The sequence below is a fragment of the Pseudoliparis swirei genome, chromosome 22 (assembly GCF_029220125.1).
Source record: "Pseudoliparis swirei isolate HS2019 ecotype Mariana Trench chromosome 22, NWPU_hadal_v1, whole genome shotgun sequence".
NCBI lineage: Eukaryota > Metazoa > Chordata > Actinopteri > Perciformes > Liparidae > Pseudoliparis > Pseudoliparis swirei.
In genome coordinates, this window is record NC_079409.1 from 3571087 (window position 1) to 3594736 (window position 23650).

The 23650-nt window shown below is 44.7% G+C and overlaps 2 protein-coding genes and 1 pseudogene across 3 annotated transcripts in view; 2 read left to right on the top strand and 1 right to left on the bottom strand.

Moving 5' to 3' along the window:
* The first annotated feature begins 357 nt into the window (after positions 1-357).
* LOC130213004 (cortexin-3) lies at positions 358-5867 on the top strand. Of its 2 annotated transcripts, none has more exons than XM_056444372.1 (2): positions 358-547; positions 3837-5867. In XM_056444372.1, the coding sequence occupies exon 2, from the start codon at positions 3916-3918 to the stop codon at positions 4165-4167; it is 252 nt and encodes an 83-aa protein (XP_056300347.1). In that variant the 5' UTR covers positions 358-547; positions 3837-3915; the 3' UTR covers positions 4168-5867. The 2 variants fall into 2 exon arrangements, with proteins under 2 accessions (XP_056300347.1, XP_056300348.1); XM_056444373.1 differs by lacking the exon at positions 358-547 and adding an exon at positions 1006-1089.
* Positions 5868-8876: 3009 nt separating this feature from the next.
* On the bottom strand, positions 8877-21330 carry LOC130213523 (GA-binding protein subunit beta-1-like; annotated as a pseudogene).
* A 521-nt stretch (positions 21331-21851) lies between these two features.
* Positions 21852-23650, top strand: part of LOC130212541 (tyrosine-protein phosphatase non-receptor type 23-like) — a 23192-nt gene continuing 21393 nt past the window's right edge. Inside the window, 2 exon segments of the mRNA XM_056443515.1 lie at positions 21852-22070; positions 23627-23650. The exon segment at positions 23627-23650 is cut by the window's right edge and continues 51 nt beyond it. Of these exon segments, the coding sequence (XP_056299490.1) occupies positions 21987-22070; positions 23627-23650 (108 nt within the window). The 5' untranslated portion in view covers positions 21852-21986.

The following is a 23650-nucleotide window of genomic DNA, read 5'->3' on the forward strand; positions in this document are numbered from 1 at the left end:
TATTTATACACATATATAATTTATATATATATATATATATATCTGTAGACCGATATGTATCTATGTATATATATATATTTATATATATTACTTTGATTAATCAGATATATATATTACATTCGTGATCTCGACCCGGAGTAGCAGGGCCACACCTTCCCCTTTGCGACGTGTACAGCGCCGTATAGCCTACCTGGAGGATATTGCTATGGCAACAGGTTGCCAGCGGCGACGGGGTACCCACTACACACACCCGTGTGTGTGTGTGCGTGTGTGTGCGCGCGCGTGTGCGCGTCTTTGGGGACGAGCGGCGCGCGAGGACGACGAGACAAACACGAGCGGAGCAGCAGAGGGTGAGGAGCAACAGCAGAGCGCGAGCCACTGCGAGGCTTTTTGTTTTTGTTTTTGTTGTTGTTGTTGTTTGTTTGTTTGTTCATTCCGTCAAGGAGTAGAGGAGCCCTGACGGTGCGTGTGCTTTACATGTGGAGTCCTGTGACGCGATGGAGAGCCGCCGCTGACGGAGATCCCCGAGCTCCCCTCACACCAACAGGTTAGTGCTCCGGCGCACGCTCACAGCTCATCACACACACAGACACACACACACACACACACATGCACACACACATACACACACCCTCACGTGCATGACATGGTTTTTAATTCACCCAAAAAATGTTGCTGTTAGTTTAGGTGTGAAAGGTGCACCGACACGGGGGGCGTTCCCTTTCTATTTTCTTTTTTTTATGAATCCAGGCTGGGGGAGAGGGGGGGTGGAGGGGGGGGGGGGGCGTGTGACTCGTGCACCCGCAAAAAGGCGCACAGCCGGCATCGGACAAGAGAGAAAGAGGTGCAGGTTTTATATTTTGTAATCCGTGCCTCTCAATGGCGTCTCTCTCTCTCTCTCTCTCTCTCTCTCTCTCTCTCTCTCTCTCTCTCTCTCTCTCTCTCTCTCTCTCTCTCTCTCTCTCTTTCCCTGGGTTTTTTTGGGAGGAATTGTTGTTGAGCTTCTTCTCTTCTTCTCCTTCGTGCGTCGGAGCTGCGGGGCGCCGTCCACCTTTGATCTCAACCGGATCGCGTGCGTGTCGGACACAAGTAAGACTTGTAATCAGCGCGAGGGGTGCGCGTGCGCCTACTCCTCCGTTGCATCTTGAGATCCATCGCATGCATAGGTGTTGCTTGATCATATTCAGTCATGTTCTCACGCTCGAACCACTTTTTTTCTTCTTTTTTGCATTTCTTTACACAGAAAATATAAAATTTCCTTCTGTAAAAATTATAGAAATTAAGAGTTATCGTTTTAATTATTATAAATATATATTTAGTTCTATATGAATGTTCAAATCCTTGCTGTTTGTTCATAAATAGCTGTGCATGTGTTGGTTTAATTGTCTCATGCACAAACGGTAATGTGCTGGGAAATATATATATATATTTTTTAAACAAATATTAAAATGTACATCTCTACATCTGTCGTTCTTATTTTAATAATCACATTTTGATACATTGTGGCCTCGGCAGTCACTTCATAACGCGTGACATTTCATATTCGCAAATGATTGACGTGGCAATGAAGTCCAATAATCCAGCTCAACCATTTCATTTCACCTGCTCTGATGCATTTGGAATTCTCCATTAGTCACACAGACTCACACACACAGACACGCACACACACATGCACACACTCATACACACACACACACACACACACACACACACACACACATGCAGCCGGTTAAATCAACTTTTTTCAAACATAATCTGCCTCGTTTTCCGAGATTAGACTACGTGTCCGTGTTCAACTCTCGGCGCCTTACGCCATCGTCTCGTCGCCGCGGCAACCGTCTCCGACCAGAATAAACTTGTGCGGTTCACTTTTCATGTGAAAACGAGGCACGCCGTGTGTGTATTTCTGTCAGCGTGAAAGCTATTTTCGGAATGTCTCCTAGAAGTTGTTTTTGTTCTTCTTCTTCTTCTTCTTCTTCTTCTTCTTTCCTGCAGCCGATGATCGGAGCAGACGAGATGACACGACCTTCCTCAAATGGGCGGAGATCTCATTTTACGAACTCGCTTAGTCACGCCGATGACGGGAGTCTTTGAAGCGCGTTGCGTAACCTGACAACTAAAATAGCAGATCTGGCCCAAACAGATTAGAATAATACTCGGCAAACGTACGTGTACCGGGGAGTCTTCGGTTTGGCGGGGAAGGCGAGACCGGTTACTTATCGTCTCTCGCAGTGAAATCTAATTTTTTTTGGGGGGAGTTTTAGGTGTGATGGATAACAGGATGCTGATCAGCGAGGCAGGACACACAGAGAGAGAGAGAGAGAGAGAGAGAGAGAGAGAGAGAGAGAGAGAGAGAGAGAGCCGTCTTGTCACTCCAAGCAGCCTCAGAACATCTCCTTCCCTCCTCCTCCCTCCCTCCCTCCCTCCTCCCAAGTGCTTGTCACTCTCTCTGACGGATCTCCACCCTCACAGAGCGTGACCGCCTGACGCTCTACTCGGTTCCCGGTCGCCCAAACGTTTCCTCAGAGCCGACTGATAAGCCGCCGATGATCTAATTGATCCGATCGATGGAGCCCATTAAGCAAAGCAAGGCCGGGTCACTGGCATCGACCAATTTAGAGCCTCGCGCTCTAAATTATTCACAACGCTCCTCTAATAATATACACTTTTATTAATCCCCAAGGGGAAATTAGTTCTCTGCATTTAACCCATCCTTAGTTATTAAGGAGCAGTGGGCTGCAGTAATCATTGGACTAATACCTTCGTTCACAGGACGCTGTCTTTAGTTTTAGTTAATTAATTTGGTTCATAAAATTCTCGAACGACTCACGTAGGATTCATCCCTGGAGCTGCAGAGATAGCGGGGGTGCGTCGGGCTCCTGGTACCGTAAGAAGAGAAGAAGACAAATGGTGAAAGTCACTTTGCTCAACGGGTCCTGCTGGCCCGAGTGTCGGATTGATGAGCAGACGAGCCAACGGCTCTCTCCAAAAAAATGCCTCGGACCGGGCCTCTTGTTGCCAGAACTAATGATCCACGCAGGAAGCTGCAACCTGTCACTTCAACATCGAAAAAGGACGTTCGACTCTAAGAAGACGGCCAACAAAATCTGGCCTTCGGGGTTTAAATGTGAATGTGACCAGCAGCAAACACATTCTGGCACGAGGCTACCGCAGAATTCATTAACACCGCCGCAAACAGCTGTTTTCTGTGTAAATAAGTCTCTTGGCAACAGCACGCCGTCTCTGGTTCTCCCCTCGGGGCAAAACCGTTAGCTCTGTCAGCGCCGTTGGCGGCGTTGGCGCCGGTGCCCGTCTCCATGTTGAGAGCCGTGTGGAGTCAATGCCCTCAAATCACAGACGCTCTTAATTTTTTTTATGTAGCCCATTTTCGAGTGAATCAAAGGATCGGTAATCCAGCCTTTTATTGTTTGTTTGCACGCCAACAACATGCTTAGGAGTAAATCGTTGCGTGAGTGGTTGCATGGGAATATAATGAGCCGTAAAAAACAGCTTTGGATATTTCATCATGGCGTGGCCGTGGTTTCAAAGTGCCAATTCAAGATTCAAGATTCAAGATTCAAGATGTTTTAAATGCTCGGAGCTGCAGAATTTAAAGGCCAAATGAGTTCCCCCGAGCCTCCTCTACTCACGGAGCGAGCTTTGTGCCAGCAGTTCCAAAAATAGACAGCCCATTGTTGACGGAGGACTTTGGGCTTTTTTTCCTCTTCTCTTTCTGATCCTCCGATTGCGTCGGGTCATTTATTCGCTCGCATCCGTCGAACCCACAGAGGACGCGATGTCTAGGATAATCCCGTCTGTTTGGCTTCTCCCTGCAGGTCCGCTGACTCCATCTTCCCCTTCAAAATAAAATCCTTCCGCGAACCGACAAGAGAGCTGGAGGCGAGACGGTCGAGCATGGACGTGCCCAGGATGGCCGAGGGCCTCTTCAGCAGCACGCTGTCCTCGTCGGGCGGCGCCCACCACGTGCCTTCCTACCTGACGCTGGAGCAGAAGGCGGCCTTCGTCTTCGTGCTGCTGCTCTTCATCTTCCTGGCGCTGCTCATCGTGCGCTGCTTCCGCATCCTGCTGGACCCGTACCGCAGCATGCCGTCGTCCAACTGGACCGACCACGCCGAGAAGGACACGTTCGATTACCGCATCGTCTGAGGAGGAGGAGGAGGAGGAGGAGGAGGAGCCCCCCTTTGGAGAGAATGTGCATTGCATTTCTTTGAATTAGGAAGTAAACAAATAGAGAGATTTAAATAAATAGAAGACTGATTTTGAGGCTAAAACAACATGTCTGCCGATTCACCGGGAGGAAGAAGAACGACAGCTTTACGGGAGAATCCTCGAAAACGAGCGCCGACCAGAGTTCAACAGCCTCTCCCTGCCAAATCTGAAACATCTGAACTGTAACCAGACAACCAGAACTATGCTCTGACGATTATTGATCAGACCCTCAGTTCGAGGGATCCCCCCCCCCCCCCCCCCCGTAATTTACCCCAACTTTTAACCATTCCCTCCCATCAGTTCTCCTTTGGACTACGTCGTTCCTCCGTGTTTATTTCTCCCATCTCACACAGGTTGAATGTCTTCTTGAGGTTCTAACAGTGTTTACATCTTATCATGTTTACGTCCGTAGATTTTTCTTGATAATGTAGACAATCAGTGTTGGAAAAACCCGCGTGGATAGTCAGGGTTGTTGAGCTATGTCATTTTATTCGTGGACGAGGTCCAACAGACTTTGTATGACCGGTGTACTTCAGGCGAAGACGAGTTTTGATGCCTTATGTCTTTGTCGGATGGTCGTTCCGTTCAGTAGGATGGGACCCAAAGCCGGTTACGCAATCGCAAAGACGGTCGTGGACGAGTTCTCCCTTTAAGGTTCACGGTTTGGACCGATAAGTGCCAGCAGCGAGGGATGACAAGTGTTCTTGCGTATCCCGTTTTAAAAAAGAAACGATTAGTCCTTTCTGTCCGAGAGGGCCCTTCGGTGTCCGTGTCCTTTCGATGTCAGCAACCAAAAGAAGTATTGGAAGAAAAGAAGAAAAAAACGTTTACTGTGCTGTACCGTGTGCCTAAGTTGAAGAATAAGACGGGGGAAAAAAATTAAACGTTTAGATCGGTGTTTTAGGGAAAAAAGAAAGACAACGGCTAAAAATATTTGTCTTTAAATGTGTTTTTTTCTTTAATTTAAAGACATTTAAACAGCATTTTACTGCCTGCTGTTGGCATATTGACAGTTGGTATGCCGGAGCTGCAGAGCGTTGACGACGATGACGACGACGACGATGACGATGACGATGACGATGTCGAAACCCTTTATGAACTGACGTTGTGGCTTTTTCGTTGGGCAAAGTATTCTTCAACCGTGCGCCTTATAGTGTAGATTGTTTACAGTATCGTCGGTGTGGCGGAGACGTGGGGAAATCAGCCGGTCGCTGCCGCGTCTTTGCACTTCACGGAGATGTCAAGTCGACCTGCTCCGGTTCTGCGCCGGGGACAGGAAGTGACCTCTGCCCTCCCCCCCCCCTTTCGTTGACGTGTGGTGTTCTTGTGATCTGCTGTGGCCTTTTCCTATCGCAGATGTTGTGCAGAGGTGCTGATGTGCGTGCCCCCCCACCCCCCCCGACCCCCACGCCCTGCATGTATTTCTTGCCCAGTATCTCCTCCGTGCATGATATACGGTGAAGTGCTTTACCCCCGATGTCGTAGCTGTGGGTCAGTTGCTCAAGCAGCTTTATTTGTGTTCCTGTCTGTACGGAGCCTCTTTTTTTGTTTTCAATCTGTTTGTTTGTTTTTTGCCTCGAGCCACCGTCCATTTTCTTTTTTTCTTCTTTTCTAATAAAAAAGATCCGAGAGCCAAACTGACATTTTAATGTGTTTTATTTCATTAAGGGTTCGTTCGTCCCAGGCGGGGTCAGAGGCGTCGGTGTCGAGGGCAAACAAACAACGGACGGGAAAAACATTCTTCCGAAGCTCAACTTCGGTGATCGCCGGAGGCCCGACGCTTTCTTTCTGCCCACGTTATCAGCGACTGGCAGTTGTAGCCGGCAGTTGTCTCGATTGGTTTTCTGTGAAACCAGACACACTTCTGGCTACTCACACACACTTACACACAAAACAACACATGAAAACACACACACACACACACACACACTATTCTCCAGTCTCCAGGCCCAGGCTGCTCTTCGAGCCGAGACCCTCCAGAGCGCCATGCAGAATAACAATCTTCCCTCTGACACCGACAACACGTTGAATATGTTGATATGCAATCAGCTGCTGCACAACTAGACCCCCTAACCCCCCCCCCCCCCCCTCTGAAGAAAACCTGCATCATTTCTCACATTGAAGCAACAACGAGGATAGACTGACTTCTGAATTTCCCTTTGCCTGTGAACATGTGAATCTGTTACTTAACAAATGTTGCTGACGCCACACATCCACCAGTTTTTATTTTATTTATTTATTATGTGGAGGGCCGGGGAGCTGAAGCATATCAGAATTTAAAAAACGAGCCGATCCCGCAGAGGAGAAATGTGCAGTCTCCGCTATTTAAAAAAATTTATTATATAAGGGACGACCTACGACTTTACTGAAGCCTTTTTCCCCCAGTTTGCTCTTTTTATTTAAAAAAATAGTCAAAATGGGGCCATGGATGACGTCCAGGAAACAAGACAGGTTGTTGCACAAGCTGAGCGAGCACAGCGAAGACAACCTGAGGATGAGGTGTGTTGATACCCATCCTATGAAAATAATAAACACAAACTCCAGAATTACTCTGACGTGAAAGGAAACAAAAGGCCCTCTGCCCGAGGGGGGTTTAACTCTGATAACTTTGCACCAAGTTGGAAAACAAATCGTTCTGTAGTTAAAAACCTTCATTTTCAGTCTCAGTCAATCTCACGAGCTCACGCCAAACAAGGATTGCGATCCAATCCACACACGGCAGTAAACATGAACCACTATGGATCGATAGCACAGTCATGCTTTATGCAACATGACTCATATTCAAGAAAGCCTCTGATAATTGAATTATTTTCACCCGCTGCTCAGACGCCTTATACGCTGAATTTATTCCTTTTCCCTCAAGCGCCCCGATTCACTATTCAGCCTCTGGTTAATTTTATGGCTCCTGAGCGAGTTGGAAGTGGACTGTTCCCCCAGGAATGTGCATATAGCTGTGAAAGAGAACAAAAGGAAGGGGACTGCTGGTGTTGTATAAATGGTTCTGCAGCGATTCTTCTTATTCCCGAGAGCCATTGAGGTTCATAGCCTGTCGCCTATTCAACAGGATGTGGCGTGAAGCTTCAGGGAACACTGGCGCCAAAGAAAAGCTGATTGCCGGCATTATTCAAAATTGCCTCGGGTCTCAAACCTTTCAGAAAAATATTGGAAAAGTAGTTCGAAGCAATAGTCAAAGTCTACCTTTGTGAAACCTCTGGCTGCGGAGCTGTATGGAAAGTTGATGGATCAGCAAAGTGTTGGTGTTAGATGTATAGATGTATGAGTTCTAGACCCACGGTGTTAGATGTATGAGTTCTAGACCCACGATGTTAGATGTATAAGTTCTAGGCCCACGGTGTTAGATGTATAGATGTATGAGTTTTAGACCCACGATGTTAGATGTATAGATGTATGAGTTCTAGACCCACGATGTTAGATGTATAGATGTATGAGTTCTAGGCCCACGATGTTAGATGTATGAGTTCTAGGCCCACAGTGTTAGATGTATAGATGTATGAGTTCTAGGCCCACGATGTTAGATGTATGAGTTCTAGGCCCACAGTGTTAGATGTATAGATGTATGAGTTCTAGGCCCACGATGTTAGATGTATGAGTTCTAGGCCCACAGTGTTAGATGTATGAGTTCTAGACCCACGGTGTTAAATGTATAGATGTATAAGTTCTAGGCCCACGGTGTTAGATGTATGAGTTCTAGACCCACGGTGTTAGATGTATAGATGTATGAGTTCTAGACCCACGGTGTTAGATGTATAGATGTATGAGTTCTAGACCCACGGTGTTAGATGTATAGATGTATGAGTTCTAGACCCACGATGTTAGATGGATAAGTTATTGGCCCACAGTGTTAGATGTATGAGTTCTAGACCCACGATGTTAGATGTATGAGTTCTAGACCCACGGTGTTAGATCATCTAACACCGTGGGTCTAGAACTTATACATATATACATCTAACACCGTGGGTCTAGAACTCATACATCTAACATCGTGGGTCTAGAACTCATACATCTATACATCTAACGAGTTCTAGACCCATTAAAAAAGCAAAAGGCAGGGTTACTGACAGCACTGTCACTCCCGGCCTCTCCTCTGGGGCCGCCGCCAGGTGATCTCAGGCTGAGTCGGGACTCGTACAGCCTTCAAAGCTCTGAAAGGAGTCACATGAAGCGCTTCCAGGGCGAGAAGATTATTTGAGATCAGTTCTGAAAACGGCATGCTGCCTGTGTGAGGTGGATGAAACACGGGGGGGGGTCCAGAGCTGGTCTGTCAAGATTCATGTCAGCCACAATCTGCTTTCACCCCTAAAAACGACATCAGAGGACGACAACTGTTCAAGAACTACCAATCAAACCCCCCCCCCCCCCCCTTTATATCTCCAGGGTTTCTTACGAAGACTGCAAGAAGACGAAGAGAGCCTTTTATTGAAATGCGTTAGATAACGTTTTATATATTTTTTGTTATATTCCAGCTTTACCAATTAAATGATTGAATAATGTTATGTTTTCATTTTATTTCCCAAAGGTGTTTTTCTAATTAAAAACAAAACCACCAAATCCCTCAACAAAAGTGCACATTTATTTCTTATATTATTTTATTGCCTCAAATAACAAAAACAACGGACAAAACAAGACAGAATTACCAGTTTTTATTAATTTTTTTACAAACAATGATAAGATACCCTGATGAATGAAGCTCTTAAGTATAAACCAATAAACAAACCTCCCCTGACAGTTTGAATAATGAGAAGATGGGCTGTGTCATGAATGGAAGAAAAAAACAAATAAACAATCAAGCTCTTGTTATTGATGACTGCACTTATTCCTGATTCCAAAGACTTGCTTTTGCCCATTTTAATCAAAATGGTTTTTTTTACGGCTCCAAAAAAACAAAAACAAACGGCTGTGCTAATTAGTTTTCGTCCATAACGGCTCCATGATGCTCCCAAAAAGACATTTGTGGAAAACAGTCATGTAAACAAACATCACGAAAAATAATCGACGTTGAGATATCATTTGTCCCCCCCCCCCCCCGCCCTTTTTTTATGTTTCCCCCCTCAGAACTGTCTCGTTCCGACTCCCATCAAACCCACAACGTTACGCAGCGGAATAACCGAGTTGACGGCGGCGGGTCGCAGGTTTGATTCCCAAAAAAGCTCAAAGTGGTAGCCGCGGATGAGAGCGGTCTGAGGGCCTGTACTGTCGCGAAAGAATGTATCGCGTAAACACGGAAAAAAACCACCTCCGAATTTAAAGGTGCAATGTGTAAAAATCGGTCCGTATTTTTAGATTAAAATAATCCCACCCAAAAAAATCCTTGATTCAAGTCGCCACAGCAACAGTCTCCCCGGAGACGCCTCGGCAACCATTCGGTTTGGAGTCAGATCGTAAGAAACTACAGCCGGAGCTCAGAACCACGGAGAGATGAAGTCCCTGATGTCTTCTCAGTGTGCTCCTGATGTAAGCTCCTGATGTAAGCTCCTGTCAAGAGACGTCCATCGTTTACAAAAAAAAGGTTATAAAAATCAATTCAATAAGATTTTTCTGCCCCTCCCTCTGCTCCTCCCTCGGCCTCGCCGACAGGAGGAGGACTCGCGCGTCTCCTCTGCGGTGTCGACCTCCTCGTCGCGCTCGCTCGCAAGAATTGCACCTTCTGGAAGTTCACAGACGACCTCCTCCTCTTCGCTCCCACCGTCGTCTCGACCGCCTCTAGCTCCTGCACCGTAATCTCCTCCTCCTCCTCCTTCTCCTGCTTCACTGCTTCGATTCTGCCGTTGCCGACGGCGATGGCGATGGCCAGCTCCAGTTTGAGGCGGTACTGCTCGGCCTCCCGCTCCTTCAGCACGAGCTGCTGCTGGTACTCGCGGGCTTTAAGATTGGCTTCCCGTAGCTGGCCCTGCAGCTGCTCGCGACTCTCTCTGACCTTCTGGTAATAAAAAGAAACAAATTGGCAGTTAAAGCATCCAGTGAAATCACATTTTCCCGCCGCTGAATGAAGTGAAATGTGCTCGTTAGGCGGGTGATATTAAAGGACTGAATAGCTCCAGAGTAATATGTGTAGAACTGCTTTAATGCTGATAACCAGAGACACACAATTATACTGCGTCCTAATGGAAGCTTCACGTTCGTATATATATAGAGGAGAAATATTACCGCATAAACATTAAATATATAGGTGTTGTAGGAGAGTTGGTTGTGTGTGAATAAATAACGCCATCTGGGTTTCATGACTAAGAAGCGAGTTTCAACTGAACTACATGGAGCCGTGACTGACGTGTACCTGTAGGTCCTCCTGGCTTACCTTGTCTTTCGGGCCGACGTGATTGGCTGCGGGGTCCGTCTTCCTCTTGCGTGTGGGCGGGGCCTCCTCCACCACGACCTCCTCCGCGATCGTGCCCGCTGGCAAAGCCACCACTGCGACCGCAGAGCAGAAAAGAGCCAGACGACCGTCACACGATTGGATAGTGCGTAGTTATATATATACAGGACTGTCTCAGAAAATTAGAATATTGTGATGAAGTTCTTTATTTTCTGTAATGCAATTAAAAAAACAAAAATGTCATGCATTCTGGATTCATTACAAATCAACTGAAATATTGCAAGCCTTTTATTCTTTTAATATTGCTGATTATGGCTTACAGCTTAAGAAAACTCAAATATCCTATCTCTAAATATTAGAATATCATGAAAAAGTATACTAGTAGGGTATTAAACAAATCACTTGAATTGTCTAATTAACTCGAAACACCTGCAAGGGTTTCCTGAGCCTTGACAAACACTCAGCTGTTATAAATCTTTTTTTTAACTTGGTCTGAGGAAATATTAAAATTTATGAGATAGGATTTTAGAGTTTTCTTAAGCTGTAAGCCATAATCAGCAATATTAAAAGAATAAAAGGCTTGCAATATTTCAGTTGATTTGTAATGAATCCAGAATGCATGACATTTTTGTTTTTTTAATTGCATTACAGAAAATAAAGAACTTTATCACAATATTCTAATTTTCTGAGACAGTCCTGTATATATATATAATTATTATTTACATTTACCTTTGTTTTAAGACAAAAGGTCTTTCTCCTTTAAGGAATCGGAGTTAGGAGACCTCTTTCTGCTACAATTTACCTCTTTGGTTTGGCAACAACCACCTTCCTGTTCCTATGATAAATCATTGAAAGGGATGTTTTTTTGTTGAAGTGGGGTTGTATGAGGTTCTTATCCGCAGTCTGTGTTCGGGGGGGGGGGGGTTAGCTAAATGTATTAAAGTACTTATTTTAGCCGCCAAATAAAAGTCCCACCTATAGAAATCAATATCCGTTTAAGTGAAAATAATACTTTAAATTAAACCACCAAACTCCTCAGACAAAAGAACACTGTAGTGGCTGCCTCCATCATATATACAGTATATATATATGTATATATATACACATATATATACATATATGTATATATACATATATATATACACATATATATATATTCATATATATACAGGACTGTCTCAGAAAATTAGAATATTGTGATGAAGTTCTTTATTTTCTGCAATGCAATTAAAAAAACAAAAATGTCATGCATTCTGGATTCATTACAAATCAACTGAAATATTGCAAGCCTTTTATTCTTTTAATATTGCTGATTATGGCTTACAGCTTAAGAAAACTCAAATATCCTATCTCTAAATATTAGAATATCATGAAAAAGTATACTAGTAGGGTATTAAACAAATCACTTGAATTGTCTAATTAACTCGAAACACCTGCAAGGGTTTCCTGAGCCTTGACAAACACTCAGCTGTTATAAATCTTTTTTTTAACTTGGTCTGAGGAAATATTAAAATTTTATGAGATAGGATTTTAGAGTTTTCTTAAGCTGTAAGCCATAATCAGCAATATTAAAAGAATAAAAGGCTTGCAATATTTCAGTTGATTTGTAATGAATCCAGAATGCATGACATTTTTGTTTTTTTAATTGCATTACAGAAAATAAAGAACTTCATCACAATATTCTAATTTTCTGAGACAGTCCTGTATATGTTTATATACATATATATATACGTATATATACACATATATATATATACATATATACATATATATACATAATGTCCCTTCAGCTGGTTTTTAAGTTGCGTCGATTCTTTTTCTGAATAGACAAATGCTCCATTTCACATTTTGAACTTTAAAAAATTATAAAATAATCCATTCAATAAGCTGCTTTTGTCTCTTGCAGTACTTTGTTTTCAGGATGTGTCTGAAGGTTTTTACACGGCTCATATCTTAATTCATGAGGCAACCGCAATGTCGTCTCGAGGTTGTCTCCGCTCGTCCCGGACCGCAGCGCGAAGTCTGCAGAGGTGTAATGTTCTAAGTAGCTGATTGCTGGAGGACCTATTTCATTTTGATTGATATATATCGCTGCTTTTTATTTGATTAACTTTTTTAAGAGGCCATCTCGGTCCTCGTCCGTGCTTCATGTCGCCCACTCACTCTGTTGACCCTGCAGGGTGAAGAACAGCTGCTGGCCCAGGGACGCCGGCTGCAGGTTGCCGTGTTGGTCCGTCACTATGGTGATGACCCTCTGCCCGCCGTCGCCCACCACGCGCTGAACGGCCGTCTCCACCGACTCGGCGGCCGCCGCGTCCTCCGACCTGCCTGGAGACAACAGTCGGCTCGTCGCGTTAGGTCCATAAAATGTGAATGTTAAGAGAATTAATATTGAGTTCATCGCTCCCTCGTCTTCATCTCAGGCACTTGGGTCATTCTTTACAATATAAAATCCCTCTCGTTGTTCTAAAACCATTTTCTAGCCGTCCAGTCCAGATGTTTTTACGACACGACCGCGTGACATCACCACAAAAACTCCCATCTCTTCCTACCTGCGCTGGTCCTGGTGGCGGTGACCAGCTCCAGCGCACCGGCACGGATGATGTACTGGGACTCTGGGTCGACGTTCACCTGGTTCTGCACGCCGTCCTGCAAGCGCACACACACACATACACACACACACACACACACACAAAAAGGTCTCTGTTGAAGTTAAAAATACTTCAAATAGAATAATACGTGACTACATTCATGAGGTGCAGTCAAATTCTGCAAAACCCCAAAATAGAACTGTTGAAAGTGCATAAATCTGCAATAACTGACTTTTTTTTGGGCTACTAGTGCAACACCAGACCCCCCCCCCCCCCCACCCAGTCCAACGTGAGGAGACAGGAAGTGTAGCTCGTCGATCACGTCCTGCGGACAGGAAGCTGTGTACGTTTTTATTAGTTTGTTGATTGAATTACGCACAAAGCGCCAGGAGCCAGATCCTCCCCGCCACACCGGGAGACGAGTTTGTCCGTTAGCTAGCTCGTTAATCCCGCCGTGCTTTCACACCTCACTGGTTCCAGGAAACCAGCCAGGCGGACTCCATCTTCTCGTTTCTGCCTCTTTGGGTTTAATCCAACGACGGAACTGCCAGAGCGAGCGCGGCCCCGCTCGCTGGCACAGCGAACGGGGCCGCGCTCGCTGGCACAGCGAACGCAGAGATGGCTGACGCGAGTCGCGCGCCGACATTATACGGGAGCGGAGATATTTTGACTCCCTGCTGTTAGTTTATGAGTCGGCTTCTCTTCTTTTAAATTATTGTTGAATCTAGATTTAGACTCGGTAAAGTCCCCTCCTCTTTTAATTGATATTTACATGCAGTTTCGAGGGAGAAAGCGGTCTATAATACACTTTTCTTTTTTAAATCACGTTACATTTGAGATGAACGTGTAATCCAATCAGATGATCACGGGGCGCAATCATCATTCCAAGAGTTCCATCGAGACAAGAAAGCAGATAGCATCGGTGTAACTGAACTGAAACACTTAGACTCTGGTTTCCTTCTCGGGGGAGGCGTAAACAGAGCAGGGTTTTGGGGAATCAGATCTGTGATTGTTTCGCTGATGCTTCCGACTCTAAATTGGCCTTGTTTTCCGAGCACAGTGTGCAATCTGTGTGGTTAACGGAGGAAGCAATGTCATGGCCGCGATAGATTAAAAAAACCAACAAAAAACATCAGATTGTTTTACTGTTTATCTGCTGATGTTTCATGCGATCCACCCTGACCTTTGACCTTTCGTCCACACAGACTTGATGAGAAAGAAACCCGGGGTTCGCCGCCTCGCGTCCGATTGCTTTCTTGCCGGCTGAAAGTGCTTTATTTCATCAGAGCGACGCGGTGAGAGTTTGGCAACGGCGAAAATGCATTTCATCCACCTGATGAAAGTCACACGAGACCGCCTCTCGAGGCCGCTCCTCCGGCCGCTCGCGTTATTGCGTGTGTTGGCGTTCTGCTTTGAAGGGGAAGACGAGATAAACACGCTGCAGTTCCCCCGGCGGGACGAGAGCCGTCTGACGGTGCCGTGAGAGCGGCGGAAGCATCCTCCAAAAACATGATATTTATTCGTTTACACGAGTGGCGACGTTGCGGCGCGCCGCTCGGCTCCCCGGTGCTCCTCTGCCTGCTCCTCCAAATCTGTGGGCGTGCAAGCCCACTTCGAAAAGAACGAAATAAAAAATCCAAGCCCTGCCTTTCGGATTCAGATATTGAACCCTGTGTCGTGGTGCACTCGCTGTGATTCAGCCCTTTCAGAGGAGGGGGGAGGGGGGAGAGGGGGGGGGGTTGTATTTCAGACTCGTGGCTGAGGAGGGTGTTCGTGTTCTTCTGTGCGCGGCGGCCGCCTCGCAGGAGGTCAAACCCGGAGCTGGAGGCCCTGTTATATGCATCCTGGCTTTGTGGAGAGAGGGCCCGGGAGAGGAGAGTTATCCAACGGGAACTAGACGCACCGCCCCGAAAAAAGGGCCCCGCGGAGGCCTCGGGGGGGGGGGGACCTCGTCCTTCCACCTGAAACACTGCGTCCTCTAGGTTCGACGTTAACGATGAATTGTTTGAACACCCGGCGTGAGTCCCACCGAGTGCGAAACGGTGTCTAAATTGCGCGTCAGCCACGACGAGAGGGAGCCGGTGAAACCATAGCAACACCGGCGAGAGTCCGACTGGAGCTTTCATTCGCGATGTCACACTTATGAAAGCGTCAAACGTGTTGTGGTTTTTTGTTGTTGTCAAATTCACTCGTCTACTCTCCTCTCGTTCTCCTTTTTGTTTATCTCCTCGGCTACCCCTGTTTCTCTTCTCCTCACCCCCCCCCCCATTCTCCCTCCCACCCCTCCCTTTTCTGTTTCTCTTTCTTTCCCCTAATCTCTGTCCGTCTTTCTCGCCCCCCCCCTTCCTCGCCTCTCTCACAAGCTCCTCGTTGCTCCATCTGTCTCTCCTTGTCTGACCCGCCTTCATCTGTCTGTCTCTCTCTCTCTCTTTCTTTCTCCTCCCCCAAATGTCTGCTCTCTGGCTTTGTAACCTCACAGAAACAGAAATGACCCGAGTCCTCCTCCCTGCACGCCTCACCCTTCTTCTCCCTTCCAGTCGTCCCTCCTTGTGTCTATTCATTTCCCCATGCATCATTTTTGTCTTCACTTTCTCCTTCCTCCCCTCCCCTCCTCATCTTCACGTCTGTTTTGACTTTCCATTCTCTCGTCTGAATCCCCATTTATATCCGTCTTCATCCATCCTCCATCTGTTTGTCTGACTCCTCACACGTCTCTCTCTGTCTGTCTCTCCCCATCCCCCCCCCCCCCGTCCATCCACCTGTAGCAGTATCATCAGCTCCGTGTTGCTGGTATCCATGGCGATGTCGAAGGGCGTCTTGTCGAACTTGCTGAGGCAGCGGACGTCCGCGCCGTACCTCAGGAGGAGCTCGGCCACCTCCCTGTGGCCGCGCTGGGCCGCCCAGTGCAGCGGCGTCATCCTCAGCATGTCTTTGGCGTTGGTGTCGGCGCCGTTCTGCGAAAGGGTGAGCGGCGCCCCCCCGTGGCGAAGGCGGAGGAGGAACAAACGGGGAAGCGGTGAGGAAAGGCGTCTGGGACAAGGACGCAAATCTAACGACGGTGAGAAATGTGAAATGTATACGTCACTGAAGCGTCAGGGAGGCTTCAAATGTTTGTCTTTTAGATTTTCTGAAACCATCTGTAACATATGACATGTAATAATACTTGTTTCTTATTTAGAAAGTGGCCCTTTGATCATATACAGTGTGGCCAAAGGTAGGAGGACACAAGTCTGATTCTGTGTTTCACGGTTTGGGCTTGACCCCTAACTTCCTTTAGGTCATTCCGAATGGTCCCACATCAAATCGTGATTGTGAATCGCTTTACGATTAAATGCGTCAGCTAGATGAAATGTAATGTATAAAGTTGAGTGTATCAACATTATTTTTAATGCTGCATAAATACCAGGCTGTACGTCTGCCTGGATAAGTGCTGCAGAGTGATCGAGCCTCAGAGGTCAGCCAGCGTGAAGATTCATGGTCATCATTAAATGTGTTCTATTAGCAAAAGGGCGTTTCATCTTTGCGAATAATACGTTTGTGTGACTGTAATGTGTATTTTCAGACTTATTTTTTTAAAATAATGTACATTTTAATGTCTATAATATTACAGTATTGCAATAATAATATGTAACATTTAAAAATCCACATATAACAATAATTTAATTCCTCACCTGCATGAGCAGGTCCACGATGGTGGGGTGGCCCTCCGTGGCCGCTATGTGAAGGGGCGTCTTGCCCACTTTGGTCCGGGCGTCACAGCTGACCCCGGCGAGCAGCAGCACCTCGGCGGTGGAGCAGTGGCCGCAGCGCGCCGCGAGGTGCAGCGGCGACGAGCCCAGCTGGAGGGGAAAAAGAAGGAGAGACATTGTTTTATTATCTTTATCCACGGCGAGAGATTTGTATTTATTTTTTGAAGTGTCGAGACCCCAGACACTTCGTCCTTTTCAAAGGGTCGAGCCACACTTTATGCCGACTGCCTCCTCTTTCGAAGGAATGATGTTGTGTTCCCGGCACGCCGCGTTCACCGTAATCACAAACTGTCGCCTGAGAAGAAACGTCGTCTCGCTCTCGTTCCTCAGCGTAATTACTCCAGATAATCCACCGGCGTCGACACTCGGTGGTAATAGAAATTTAAAAAACATCATCCGTTATATTGACAGTCGGCTTTACTTCTGAGCCATTTAATTAATACCGAATGCATACATACATATATATATATATATATATATATATAAGATAAAAAAAATTTAAATGTAAGGATTAATAGGTGAAGGCTGCCATTTCTCGGCTTCACGCTGCATGAATCCACTAAATCGTCCTGAGTGTGACACACTGTCCCGGGTGAAACCATTATTTATGAGACTCTTCATATGTTCTTACAGGCGTCATTAGGGAAGAGGACATTCAATAAAAACACATTGGTGCCCGTGAGCCGTGAATTATAGATGAATCTTACATATAAATGTAATCAAAAGAGTCAGAGGAAAGTGCATGTGGGTATTTTTCTTTTTTTTTAAGTAGGCTTGTATGTTTAAAATAGTAATAATTTGGGAAATCAATTTACAGACCAATTGAATCAACAAAATAAAATGCCAATTGCAAGCACGGCAATGTATAGAAATACACTAAATGTTCTGTGCTTTGCCTTCGTTATGGTGCAGTGGTGATTTAATGCAACTTCTGGTGAGCGTGTTAGCATAAAATATTAATAGATCATCATTAATAGATTAGTCCATCGGCAGAAAAAGTAGTGGGCGCCTACTTTGATTATTGATAAATTATTCAGCGTTTGTGTCATTTTTTGGATTCTCGGTGTTAGAGATTTGCTCCTTTGGTGTCTGACCGGAAACTGAACGTCTTTTAGGTTTTGACAATAAAAAGATTAAGAGGAAACTCGATGGAATAGATTAATTGAGAAAAAGACGTGGGTATAGTTTAATAGCTATTTTTGTCATTTAATTTCATGACAAGTGCGCAGCCTCCCCGTTGTCCTGTCCAGAGTGAAAGCACGTATGCAGGCAAAGGACTGAAATTAGTATGTGAGCGTTGTAAGTGTTTTTTTCTGCCTTTTGAACTCACTATGACGCCTCAGCATCACTGTCACTCCGGCGCTGCAGAAGAGCTGACAAGTTCAGTTTTCTTGGCCCGCAGACGAACGTTCGCACTCATGCGTCGTTATGAATTAGCCTGAATATTATTTAATAATTAATGCACATCGGGCCTCACCCAGTCGGTGGTGAACGGCGCCCCGTTGGCCATCAGGGCTCTGACGTCATTGTCCTGTCCGCCTCGCACGGCTTCCAGCAGCTGCTGCCCGAGATACACCAGTGACATCTGCTGACAGGGATGAGAGAAACACAGTGATACCAGTCAGGCAGGAGCACCAGGTGACGTGACCATGTGACTGGGGTGATGCTTTTAGGGGGGAAATATTAATATACAGAATACAAAGCAGAAGAAAAACATGATATTTTTGTTTACAACTTCTCAAACATGAGGATTAGCTTCTTCTCTCTGCTGTCCTATATCATTGTGAATTTTCCTTTGGGGTTGGTTGGACAAAAACAAAATATTAGTATTAGATTATTAGCATTATCTATATATGACATTATTAATGTTGCTGCAGGTGAAGGTGGCCCTGTTATAGCAAATGTATTTATATTTTAAAAGAAATTACAGCTGATAAATGAATGAAAAGTGACATATTTTCCTTCGGAAATACAGCAGAGCAAAATTATAAAGTAATAAAACCTCAACATCGTTCTGAATTGTACTTTTACGCCCCACCCATGTGTCACTGTTCTGAGTAATTACAGTTAACAAGAAGTAAACAAGGGGAATAATAACCAAATAACACAAGGAAAACTAATTTAACTACGTCATCGATGCATTTTTTTAAAAAACTTGTAAATATTGATTTGCTAAAAAAAATGCCGTTTCTTGTCGACGCAGAAATGATAGCTTTCATTCGTTCTGCACGCTGCCCGTCGGTGTCCCGTAAACACGCTGCGACGTTAAAAATAAATAAATAAGAAGATAAACTAACGATGAGTTGGGTTTGTTCCGGTGGAAGTTGCCGCTATTAAAGGAGCGATTTCCACATCCGCCAGTCAAGTCTCCGAAACACCGGGACCACGACGGCTCAGCGCGTATCGTTACCAACAAACAACAAAGTCGAAACGAAGCCCGAATATTACGTCTCAACCGACTACCGGAATCTAACGACTCCCTGCTGTGTTACTGTTGAAGTTTGTGGTCGAGTCCGTCGACCATTAGCTGCCTATTAGCTGTTAACTCGCATCAACAACGTCATCGCGGTATACTTGCCTCCAAACGGCGATGTCACTAGAGTGTCTTATTAATTATTTTTGATCAAGCCGTAGGTGGTTGTTACACTTTCGTAACTTCTTCGTGAAAACCAAAAGAAAAAATCCTCTCATTTGTGTGTGTGGTTTGTTTTTGTTTATTTTTTTATTTTTTGTTAATCAAAAATGGCGGCGACGTGACAATTGTAAAGCGATGCAGATTGGATCGTAGGGGGGTTCCGGTCGGGCTTTTCCAAATAAAAGCCCGACCGGATCACAATGTGATTTTGGTTGGGAAATGATGCAGTAGATTGTACTAAAAGGTTTTAGTATTAAGTGGAAAGGTCCATGTTATTCATATTTAGAACGTTTCAACAGTTTTGAAATGTATCTTACATGGTCAAGCTGTGTTTTCCAGGATATAACTTTATTTTGAAGGTAAAATCCAACTTTAGTTTGTCGTTGTTTTTAGTTAACTCCAGTCGGTGTAAGTAAGCAGACTGCAGCAAAAGGTTTGTGTGCAGAATTGGTCACAGTGCATGTATTCAAACGTATTTTAAATATATTGATTATTTTAATAAAAAACATTTAAGATTTCCCCTGACCATTAACTTAATTGAATAAACATGCTGGTTATTCCAATGTGAGTTTATAACTCCTCTTAAGCATGCTACATTTTGTTCCCTATAGATTTTAAGAAGAAAAAAGATAATAGTATACTTTTTTTAAATTCCTGATCATTTAATGGCTAATTCAATAAAAAACTTTTTATTTATGTAAAACAAAAAGCACTGAAACAAAAAAGCACAACAAATTAAACAAAACACAACTCATAACACCTAAAGTCACTCAGGTTGTTGGTCATGTAAGTAATTGGTGGAGTGGGGGGGCTTTTAGGTTTGCAGTTTGTGATCTGCCTGAGAACCCTCCAGACGGAAGGAGAGTAGTTGGCAAGGAAGTAGTACAGTCGTTTAGTTTCTCTCACTGCCTCGCTAAAAACCTGCACATCGACTCTTTAAACCTGTTATTTGACTTACTCCTAAATGATTCCTTTTTTTGCAACCCATTGGTCTGAAAATATACAAAAATACAGTCATTTTTTGATATCCATCCACTTTTTCTCAAAATGTAATGTTGTTTATAGCCACACTACTCCAAAAAAAATCGGAGGCAACAGTATATCTTGAGCGTTGATTTTTGACAACAGCGGCTACATATTTATGTACAACAAGAATACAACTCCCATAACAGGTCCTCAGACCTCCAGATGAGGAGTGTACCTGAATCACAGTGCAGGAATTATGTCCTTCTGTCACGTCTCCGACAACATGACTCCTCCACAGAGTAGAGACCACATTCACTCAGCCTCTCTGGCTGTTTCCCTGCCATGGGAGTCAGTGCCAGAAGAGACTCCGTTCTGCTAACTCAAATAGACATTGATTAATTCTGGCAGAATATCATTAAATACAACACTGCTTTTGTCTTCATGTTCGTTGCTAACGACAGATGGTTTTGTTGATGTTTTTTCCATGACAGAGATACTTTGTCAGTATGTTGACATCTGTTATTGTGGAAAAGTTGTTATCGCTCCATCCTGTGTCAGTGTCGTCATGAACGCTGTCACTGCTCGTGATGATTTTTAAGTTTACCTGAACTGACATTTCTCCACACGAAAATTCACATGACGAATAAACAAACATGAACACTGTATTTTCTTCTTGTCTTCATTCCAGGGTACCGATGCTGATGGAGAAAGTGTGAAATCTTGAGTGTGGCTGAGAATTTTTTTCTTTCTCGAACCACAAATTGACAACAAAAAAGGCCAAATATGCTAATGACAGCCTGTGTTATTATTGGCAAACGGAAAATAAATATTCCAAATCAGTTAAAACAATCTGGCTGAAAGGGGAGTTTTTCATATACTATATAGTTACATGTGACTACTTTTTTCTCCTTTAGATTTATTTTATTTCAGGAATAACAATGTGCCTTGTGCCCAAAGACTAAATATGCTGTGATAAGAAAATGGCTGCATGAATCTTGGAAACTAGAAGGATCCCAATCAAGTATTTGGTCTTTGTGAACTCATAACAATTTGAATCTTACCTCATTTGACATCTGACTTTGACTGTATAGAAGTGTGATTGTTCATGAAGTCAAACTATTTAAATGTTTTACTGTCAAATACTTGCCCAAAGTATGCGCAGACTATATTTCAAGAGGTTTAACTAATCATAAAAAATATGTGTGGCCATGTCTCCTAAATTAAATATAGTCTTTGGGCCGAAATGAGAAACAAGTATTCAAATTCCATCACTGACTACATTTCCCAGAAACCCACGCGCCGGATATAGCGAACCTACGTCGCGCAGCCAGCTTCCGGTCGAAGTGTAAATGGTTACATGACACAGTTCTTCGGAGGAAATCGTCTTCTCTTCTTTCTGGAAACCTCGTCAACGTACGCAGAGACTACCGACGCGGGGCTCTAACATCGCAACAGCCGACAGTCGCGTGGAGACTCGGGCTGCGATGGAGGCGGTTCCCCGGATGCCGATGATCTGGCTGGATCTGAAGGAGGCTGGGGAGTTCCCGTTCAGCCCGTCCGTCAAGCAGGTGAGCTGGGCGGCGGGGAGGGGGAGGGGGGAGCGGAGCAACAGGGCTCTGAGGTCGAAAGCCAACCAAACGGGGATTATGGAGGACTGGATAAACTGACATTAGCGACTGTTAAAGACAGTCCCCATGTGCATGTCGGGATATTTCCTAACTGGCCAGCTAGCTAAAATCTTGGAAAACCTCCCCGACCACCGCCTTTCGTTTGCTAACGTTAGCTTCATTCTGACTAATAACAATAAGCGAGCCGTTCACAAGTATCGTCAGCACTTCGGTAAAGTAGCTAACTAACCAAGTGTTACTCGTAAATACGACTGTTCACCGAGTAAGAAAGGCCAAAGTTTCTCAAAACATCGAGCCCGGTTGCACACGGCCCAGTCAGTCTGTGCGGCGACACGGAAACATAATAAACAGTGAGCTCATGGTCACGTGCACCTGACCACAGAGCCCTCAACCCAGCGTCTGGGACAGGAACAATCAAAGACTGCTTATTAAAACATAGCAGCCTGTCTATTTCATCTGCAAGAAAAAAGTAGTGGCCGAGTTTTACCTGTTGTTTTTAATACTTTTCTGACACGAGCAGGTGGTTGAGAGCCATTTAAAATGGAAACGTTAGATAAAAAAGTATGACATCAGTTCATAAAAGGAAGATGACAAAGCGAACACAAAAGGTGTGTGTGTGGTTGGGTGGTTTACAAGAAGGAAAACTCTTATCATTTTTTATTATACGTTACTTTACCTGCTGCCCAGACATTTGCCCTCTCGGGTTACTGTCAGTCCCTTTGCTAATACTCAACGCTAACTTGTTTAATCATGCTTCTTAATTGTTTAATTCAAAGAGCAGCATGTTTAAAAGAGAAAGAACAAAGGTGCTAAAATAATATATCATGAAGTGTTCCATTAAGTAACTTCTAACCTCAATATTAATCTCGGATAAGTTAGTATTGAACAGCGGTAGTATTTTGGTCATATTTAAAGCTGGATCTCATTCAGGAGGAAGTCAAACAAATATATATAAGCGGTTAATCCATTTCATATTGTCAAACTGCCTCTGTTATCGGTTAACTCTACACATAAATTAGCTACGGGTTTGTTTGTTCACGCGGCGAAATGCAGAATAGCAGATATTTAACCCGTGGAAGTCTGCCCGTGTTGTTGCTGTGTCATTGTGCGTCTTCCCAGGATGCTGGTGACGCTCCGGCTTCCACGGTGTCATTTATCAACAGGAGCACCAGTAAAATACTGAGAGCGTCTGCATGGCTGTTCGACTCCTGACATTGAGTAGTGGCTCAAGGGGACAGATGAAAGCCTTTTGCAAAGCATGCTGGGATATCTCCGGAGCCTACAGGAGAGTTCCAACTGCCGCCTCGTGCTCACGGCAAACCGATCAGCATATTGATGGATCGGCGACAGTTTAAAGACTCTTAACGGTTCTCCTCCATGTCGGATACCGTTGAGCGTGGTTCTGTTGTTAAAGACCTCATGACATTCATTTCATGACGGGAACCTGATTTATTTTTCATTTTTAATGTACCAACCGACTTGTTCTTTCCCTCCAGTTCATCTTGAAGAATTATGGAGAG

Excerpts from the sequence above, each read along its gene's own strand:
- LOC130213004 (XM_056444372.1), top strand. The coding sequence starts at position 3,916 with ATGGACGTGCCCAGGATGGCCGAGGGCCTCTTCAGCAGCACGCTGTCC.